This window comes from Hyperolius riggenbachi, chromosome 8, assembly GCF_040937935.1.
Source record: "Hyperolius riggenbachi isolate aHypRig1 chromosome 8, aHypRig1.pri, whole genome shotgun sequence".
Taxonomy (NCBI): Eukaryota; Metazoa; Chordata; class Amphibia; order Anura; family Hyperoliidae; genus Hyperolius; species Hyperolius riggenbachi.
In genome coordinates, this window is record NC_090653.1 from 159,355,952 (window position 1) to 159,365,041 (window position 9,090).

Here is a 9,090-nt window from a genome sequence, read left to right on the forward strand (position 1 = left end):
TAGTAGTAATGTCTCAGGTTTCCTTTAAAAAAAATAAATATCTGGAGGCATGTGGCTACTTAATTCTTTTATCTAGGGAAATATCGCTACTTTTTTTTTTTATCTGAAGGCATGTGACTTCTTGAATCTTTTATGCAGAGGCATGTGACTACTACATTCTTGTATCTAAAGGTGTAATTGTTTTATCTGGAAACCTGTGACTACTTAAAGGGATACTGTAGGGGGGTCGGGGGAAAATGAGCTGAACTTACCCGGGGCTTCTAATGGTCCCCCGCAGACATCCTGTGTTGGCACAGCCACTCCCAAATGCTCCAGCCCCGCCTCCGGTTCACTTCTGGAATTTCTGACTTTAAAGTCAGAAAACCACTGCGCCTGCGTTGCCGTGTCCTCGCTCCCGGTGATGTCACCAGGAGTGTACTGCGCAGACACAGACTATACTGGGCCTGCGCTGTGCGCTCTTGATGACATCAGCGGGATCGAGGACACGGCAACGCAGGCGCAGTGGTTTTCTGACTTTAAAGTCAGAAATTCCAGAAGTGAACTGGAGGCGGGGCCGGAGCATCGGTGAGTGGCTGCGGCAACACAGGAGGTCTGCGGGGGACCATTAGAAGACCCGGGTAAGTTCAGCTCATTTTCCCCCAACCCCCCTACAGTATCCCTTTAATTCTTTGATTTTGTGGCACACGGCTACTTAATTCTTGTATCTATGGAGGCTATAGCTTCTTAATTTTTGTATTCCAGGGGCTATACTGACTACTTATATTCTGTATTCTGGGGAATCCAGCTGCGCTTGCTTGAATAGTGTGTATAAATTGTGCGTGTGAGGTTGGTTATGATGCGGTCGGTCAAGGGGCGGCTGAAGATAGTGGGCCTTGGGCGGCAAACAGTACAAATCCGGCCCTGTTCTTTATTACAATTTTTATTGCACTCCTTATAATTGCTTAGTGCAGCCTCGGTCCCCTCCTGTTTTAGGACCTTATAGGCATTATTTTTCCCTCTTCATTTTATCCCTAACCTTTCTATTCATCCATAGAGGCCTTTTTTTATTCCTAGACATTTTGTCTCCATATGGGATATACATACTACAATATTGGTTGAGAATAAGTTTAAAAGCTTGCCATTTCCCTTCAGTGTCCTCCCCTTGTAGTACATTATCCCAGTTCACCAAACTTAGTGCCTGCCTAATTTGATTGAACTTCACTTTTCTAAAATTCATAGTTTTAGTGGTCCCGCTGCCCCGTGGCCTATCAGTCACCAGATCAAACGTTATCATGTTGTGATCACTATTTCCAAAATGTTCTTGAACCTGCACATTTGATGCATTATCTGGTCTATTAGAAATGATCAGATCCAGTAACGCATTCCCCCTAGTTGTTTCTGTTACCATTTGAGTCAAGTAATTGTCCTGTAGTGCTGCCAGAAATCTGCTGCTTTTACCAGAATGGGTAGCCTCAATACTCCAGTCAATGTCTGGAAAGTTAGGTAGTATAGTTTCCCCCAGTATAGGTAGCTTGTATCGTTGACCCCAGTATAGATAGTATAGTTGCCCCAGGATAGGTAAGCGATGTTCCCCTGGCCCCCCTCTCGCCGCTTACCTTCTTGAAGACCGCCTCCTGCACCAGGACAGGCTCACTGGGTCCCCCTCGCCTGTCCTGCTTGCAGACCTCAGATTTACGTGATTTGCGGCGGCTCCCATAGCCACGCATATACCGGAAATAATTGAGGAAGCTCAATGAAATGTGTACAGCAATGCAATACCGTATCACACTGTCATGAAATGAACTAGTGGGAACATCAGACATTACTTTCTATGAATGTCTGATGTGCCTCTGATGCTGCAAAGTTAATTCACAAAATGTATCTAGTAAGTTATTTCTCCTTATATTTCAATGTCTGTATAAAATAATTTTTCAACACCTTCCAAGCAAGCAAATCACTCAGAAAGTTGTTCCTGGTTAGCTGTACTTCTATTACATTTTCACACATTATTTGTAGTACAGGTAGTCCCCGGTGAACAAACGACAAAAGGATTATAGGTTTATTCTTAATCTGAATCGGTTCTTAAGTTGAAACACTGTGCCATCTCTGTGCCCTGTAGCCCCGCTTTGCCCCTCTGTACCTCCAGATCCCCCTTTGAGTCACCTCTGTTCCTCCATGCCTTCATTGTCTCCATCTTTGCCACGTCTGCCCCCCCAACTGTGTCACCTCTGTACCCCTACGCCCTCAGTGTATTGCAGCAAATTTTTATTTTACCAATTTAAGCATTTCAGCCCGCGGGGATTTTTCACATTATGCATCAGAGCAATTTTCACCTCCCATTCATTCGCTAATAACTTCATCACTACTTATCTCAATTTATTGATCAATATCTTGTTTTTTCCGCCACTAATTAGGCTTTCTTTGGGTGGTACATTTTGCTAAGAATTATTTTTTATAAATGTATTTTAACAGGATTAATAAGAAAAATATGGAAAAAATTCATTATTTCTCAGTTTTCGGCCATTATAGCTTTAAAATAGTCCACGCTACCATAATTAAAACCTATGTATTTTATTTGCCCTTTTGTCTCGGTTATGACACCATTTACATTTTGTCCCTATGACAATGTATGGCACCAATATTTTATTTGGAAATGAAGGTGCATTCTTTTCCATTTTGCGTCCATCACTATTTACAATCTTATATTTAAAAAAATGTTCGTAGTATACCCCCTTCAAATGCATATTTAAAAAGTTCAGACCCTTAGGTAACTATTCATATCTTTTTTTTTTTTAATTGTACTTTTTTTCCATTAAAAATTTTATTTGAGTAATATTTTGGTGTGGGAAGTAAACAGTTAATTTTTAATGTTATTATATGTGTAAATTGTAATGTAAAGAATATGTAGATGTAGTTTTACTATTTGGCCACAAGATGGCCACCTTGAGGTTTTTTTTTATCTCCTTGTGCTTCTCGCTATGCGGAAGCACAAGGGGGACGTGGAAATGTTTACGTGCAGAAAGACTGAAGCCTCTAAGTAAGAGCGCTTCGGTTTTTCTGCTGGGGACACGGATCGGTGATCGGGAACCGTGTTTCCGTTCACTGATCCCAGGGCTACCGGGGGACAGCATGGGGACGTGCGGGAGCGCGCCGAAGCGCGGCACCGCAGCTGCCCGGACGTGAGCTTCACGTCCGGGCAGCAGAAATGGTTAAAGACCATTTTTTCTTTTGAAATCACTTTTCTCAAAAACTACAAGGTCTTTTTGTTAAAAAATGTTTGACCTGTATTCACATAATCAAATTGTATGCAGACATTATAGCAGGAGGGTCAGCCATACTATGCCAGGAAAAAAACACACACACACATATATATATATATATATATATATATATATATATATATATATATATGTAGATAATGCTCTACTAACATAACAGATGTATTGTACTGTCCAAGTTTTGATTTCAGTGAATTTTATATACTAAATTAAGAGAATTGTGTTTGTGTTAATGGCAGTCTCCATATCTTTTTCCCCACAGTCTGAGGCTCCTCCAATCTGATGTGTCATTCTGGCTTGCATTCTAACCATATGTGAGCACAGAATCATGTTTCAATTAAGCCTGTCTCACCGCAGTGTGCTCAGCCCAGTTAGAGAGGAGCAGGAATCTGGAAGGGGAGATGACAAGATTCCCTCTCTCACTGTCCTCAGCATGGGCGAGACAATAGAGCTTGGGTAACTGAGATAAGGTAATTACAGCAGAGACATTTCTGAATAGATTGGAGAGCTTGCACTGCAGGGTGAGGTTCCTGGCAGCATTAATAACACAGTGCAATGTTTAAATGGAATTTGATTTTGCGGGTGACAATCCCGCTTTTACAAATGATTCCATGATGCAAACCTTAGGGTATTGTAGTTAGTAAAGCAAGCAAAGGTACTCATTTACAGCCCCAAACTGGCATTGAAATAATCAAACAATCTTTATTGTTGAAATAGTCATCTGGCTCTTTCCACTAAAATCAACAATTCCACAGTAGTGCTTATGCATTGTAAGGGATAACACGGCTTTATGGCCCACTCCATTGTTGTATTTATTTGAAAATTGGTCGTAGAAATCTAGCGTGATGCATGACAAGCACATTTCTGAACTTTCTGTAGCTAGTGCATATGTGCAGTAATTTAAAAATAGGGAGACAACTACAAAATCTATCGGCTATGGAATATGAGAAACTCAGTGGGCCACACTTTAAAATAACAAAATGTAACAGGCGGAAAAAAATGGCCCTGATTACACTCAAAATAAGTCAGAAAGTGTATAATTAACTAGCGACCTTAGCCTGTTTAAAAATGGGCTCTAGGTCTGTTTGTTACTACCGCCATCGCCGCATGTCAGTGCGCATGCGCGCGCGCAACCCACCGCACACACGCACACCTGTCTGCCCGCGCACAAGCCCACCCAGCTAACTGGCCCCGTCCTCCTTTCTTGAATACCTAATTTACTAACTTCCAAAACATAGTCAAATTAAAACTAAACTAAATATTGGCATGATAACTATTGAAATACATTGATAATTAACAATGCATAAATCAAACAAAGTTTTGATACTTGCATTAAGCAGTAACATACAGTATAATTAAGTTGAGATATATGGTTTAGAGGATGAGGGAGGGATTTAACCCTAATAACACTAAATGTTAGCAAAGTAAAACGTATATACATTTTCTTGCATAGTGTTTTATGACTCAATCACTGGAACATATTGCTCACACAGCCAGAAGCATGTGAGCAGGGTAACACTATGCATGGAGGCTTAAAACATTTCTATTTTCCACAGTCATGCTGGGCAGACCAGAGGCAAATTATTCCATAAATGGCTGTAATAATTAATGAATAAGTAAAGAAACAAAATGCCCCTATGGAGTAATTATCTCAGGGGGGTGAAGCCTCTGGATCCTAAAGAGGCTTCCCACTTCGTCCTATGTAGCCCTGATCCAGCGCTAGCTTCCCCCGGAAATCCTAAAGAGGCTTCCCACTTTGTCCTATGTAGCCCTGATCCAGCGCTAGCTTCCCCCGGAAATCCTAAAGAGGCTTCCCACTTTGTCCTATGTAGCCCTGATCCAGCGCTAGCTCCCCCCGGAAATCCGCTGACAAGCTTGTCTGCGGATGCGAGCAGGAGGGCCATATTTACCTTTACCTTACGCAGCCATATTTACCTCTGTGATCCAGCGCAGGTGCAGTACCATCTTCTCCCTTGGGCTCCGACAGAAATAGCAGAGCACGATCGGGTCCACTCAACTGACTCGAGACGCCTGCACCTGCACAGTAGAGTGGATCAGGCTTGGCTATTTCTGTCAGAGCCCGAGGGGGGACATGGTACTGCGCCTGTACTGGATCGCATAGGTAAATGTTGCCATCTGCTGCTGCCCCATGGGGTTCCAGCGCTGGATTTCTGCTGCACAGGAGGAAGGGAGAAGTCTCATTAGGATCCAGAGGCTTCCCCCTCTTGAGGTACGAAACCCCAGGAGCTTTTTTTCTTACAGATTTTCTTTAATAAATTAATCAAGCAAAATACCACCCACATTACCAGGAAAAGCCTCAAGAAAACCGAATGAAGTGTAATTAAGATTTTGCTAAAAGTGCCACTTGCACTACAAAGCTTACAATTTAGACAACAGATTTAATAGACAGAAGCAGAGAGTACCATCTGTCCATGTTCTGTGCAAAACCGAAAAGGTTATTTATCTTTTAAGGTCCCTTCATGTCTGCAACACCTTCTTTGCTCAGTTCTTTAGCACACATCGAACTTACAGGAAACAGCTTCTGTCTGATAACTTTTTCTGCTGACAGTGACTTGAGAGCACAATTAGCCCTAAATTTGGTGTGAATTTGGGCCAGAAACCCACTAGGAGCGATTTCTAATCGCTAGTAATTTGTAAAAGCTCTTGCTAATGCAATGCTATGGGGGATTTTTATAAAATCAAATCGCTAAAGTGGGCTCACACCCATAGCATTACATTAGCAAGAGTTTTCAAATTGCAAAGAGCTCAGAAAATCGCTCCTAGTGGGTTTCTGGCCTTAGGTGTGAATGTCCATATTCTAAGCATAGCGCTGACTGCATTAGGAAGGTGGTAGCTTCCATGCATGCATACAAAGCAAAAGTAACAGATATTAGCAATGCCAAAGAAGGAAAAATGAAACATAACTTATTTGGGATTTTAAAGATTGCTTAACCTTCTTGGTGGTAGCCCCGAGCCAGGCTTAGGGTAAAAAAAAGAAGCTGGTAGCGGTAATCCTGAGCCATAATAAATTGACCACTCATGGGAGACTTAGTAAAGAAAATTTCAGAAAAAATAAGGGTACCCAATACACTTCCATGGAAAATTAAAATGGTGAACTTACAATGTGAATTTTTCACAACTGCTGAGCAAAGCCTGGAAATCGAGCAGTGCACTTCATTTAGAGGTTTGCCCTGCTTTGTGAAATAAATTCAAGACGTGGGTAATGGGTAAGTGGATTCAGAACTGAAGTTGAACAGTTCCTTCTGCTTACTGCAGTAGTGATATGGCTAGTATGTGACCTAAGTCTTAACGTTTCTCTGCAGAATCCTCACAATTCACAGAAGTCAGATGTTCCAGTTTCCGTTATTACAGACAGGGGCCTAACTATAAATTATGAGGCCCTCAAGAAAAACTTTGATGGGGTCACCCAATGTTCACATCCTTTTCCTTACCTCCCCTCAGTGACACGGAAAGCATGGGGCTCCATAAAACAAATGTGGTCATTCTGCTCTTCAAGTCCATAGCAAGTGTGATCACAAAAAATACTTAATTTGGAGGATGGATCCCTGTATAGGAGGGTGGGAAGTCAGTTAGCAGTTGGGGTCTCCACAGCTCTGTGCCCCCTTGCATTCACAGGGCCTGCTCCCCTATAGTAATGTCCCTGATTGCAGAGATGAGAACAGATGGCTAGGCTGTGTACAGACATCAAATACAAGTCACCCAGTTGGACAGCTAAGTGCTGTGTCTGACTTATTTGCTCCACAGCCCTCCCAAATCAGTACCCAGCTTAAAGGAAATAATGCGAGGAATATGAAAGTTACTCTTAGTGACTTAATTTAAAGGATACCAGAGCCAAAAAGGTTTGGAGAAACAGGGGAAGCAGGCATGTATGTGGAGCTGTCCTGATAGCCACCGCTACCCCCATTCACTTTTGTCCCCCTCCTTACATACCTCCAGCAGCCTCTTCCGGGTCGCCAGAGTTGGGCTTCACTGCGCAGGTCCCTCAGCATGTGACTGTGGCCAGAAGCGCTCTGCGCATGACGTAATCCCGACATCATGCTCAGAACACTACTGGCCCCAGTCACACACTAAGGGATGTGTACATCCAGGCTTGCGCCTGCGCACTGAAGCCCGACTCTGGCTACCTGGAACAGGCTGCCTGAGGGGCTTTAGGTATGTAAGGAGGGGGAAAGAGGGGAATGGGGGGGGGGAGCAGTGGCCATCAGGACAGCTCCCCATACATGCCTGCTTCTCCCCGTTTTTCCAAACCTTTTCGGCTCTGGTATCGTTAAAAACATTTGCCTGTCCAGCTGTTGTGCTGATTTTTTTTTTCCTTCAATAGTCTGTGAACTACTAACCCAGGACAAATATGCAGATCAGGTGTTCTAACTCTGCTCTATGTCTATCAAAGCCAAAAGATCAGTAGAACACCCAGGTATGTGGTTATTTCTTAGATTATAATTATCTAACAGGTAATGTGAAAAAATAAACAAATACCAGAAACATAGCTAAAGAATCTACAGACATAGAACTTGATTCACAAAGCGGTGCTAACAGTTAGCACGCTGGTGAAAAGCCCTTTATCATGCCTAAACTCAGTTTAGGCGTGATAAGTTTAGGTGTGATACGTTTAGGCGTGATAATTTTAGGTGTGATAAGTTTAGGCATGATAACTATAGCACCAACTGGGTTAGCACCGCAGTGCACAGCTGATCAAAAGTTTTGCGCTAGCAAAGTCTGGTGCACTTCGCATAGAGTTTAATGCCGCTGCTTTGCGTGCGGGACTTTGCGCGCGCTCTAAACTTATCACGCCTAAACTTATCATGCCTAAACTTATCACGCCTAAACTGGCTTTTCACCAGCGTGGTGCAATGGTTATCACGCCTAAAGTCTCTAACTGGGTTAGCACCGCTTTGTGCATCGAGCCCAATGAAACAAAATAACTTACCAAATACTGAAATGTGGAAATTTAGTTATTCAGAATATAAAAAGGGTGAGTAATAAAACAATTACCTGGTTCATCGTTACATTGAACGTGGTTCTCCACTGCAGAAAAGATGATGGTGATGGTAAGTAAAGAAGGTCCTGCCAGTGTAGGTTTCCAAACCAATATATGGCTGAGAATCTTCAGGGCTAGCATTGTTCCTGATTTCAGCCAGTTCCCACCTTGTTTGAAGCACAGCTTCTTTTCTGTGTGATAAATGAAGCAGTCTGTGATAAAAGCAGGCGGCTTCGTATAAATGTATCGGTGTAGATCAATCTTAAGACATACGTGGTGACTTGTCTGATGCTCTCTTGTTCAGAGTAATATGTCAGCATCACCTTCAGTTTATCATTTCATCTACAGGATGATTTATCACTCTCGCCTCTGTCTTCCTGTCACAAAACCCCCTTCTGACTGGTTTCCTGTTATTAAAAGTTTCTGTTTCTTTGTAAAACTGCACATAACTTGCTTTGTAAGAAAAAAAAAACAACACACGGCTAGCAATACTATGCAGTTACACCGATAGTTTATTAATTTTTTTTTATGTTGTAGCTTGGTATATGGTATAGTATAGGCATCACACAACAGTACAATAAACATAATGGCAGATTTCTCAGGTTTTCAGAGAGAACATGCAAGGAAACCTGAAATAAAATTAAACTGATGCGATGAACAATGACATCTAAAGAAATAATTATAAGTATGCATTTCCTGGCATCACTCATACTCATTTTGGGTTTGAGGGTTAAAGCTCCAGAGTTGATGATTAACCTCCTTAGCATCCTGATTCTTTCCAGATTTTAGCATCTACCTGGAAAGAATTACATCGCTAATCCAGAAAGTGCTCCC

General features: G+C 42.2%; 1 protein-coding gene across 1 annotated transcript in view; it reads right to left on the reverse strand.

The window, feature by feature from the left end:
- IL2RG (interleukin 2 receptor subunit gamma) overlaps positions 1 to 8,569 on the reverse strand; it is a 92,002-nt gene extending 83,433 nt beyond the window's left edge. Inside the window, exon 1 of the mRNA XM_068247611.1 lies at positions 8,271 to 8,569. Within this exon, the coding sequence (XP_068103712.1) occupies positions 8,271 to 8,397 (127 nt within the window). The 5' untranslated portion in view covers positions 8,398 to 8,569. The remainder of the gene's footprint in view (positions 1 to 8,270) is intronic.
- Between the last annotated feature and the right edge of the window lie 521 nt (positions 8,570 to 9,090).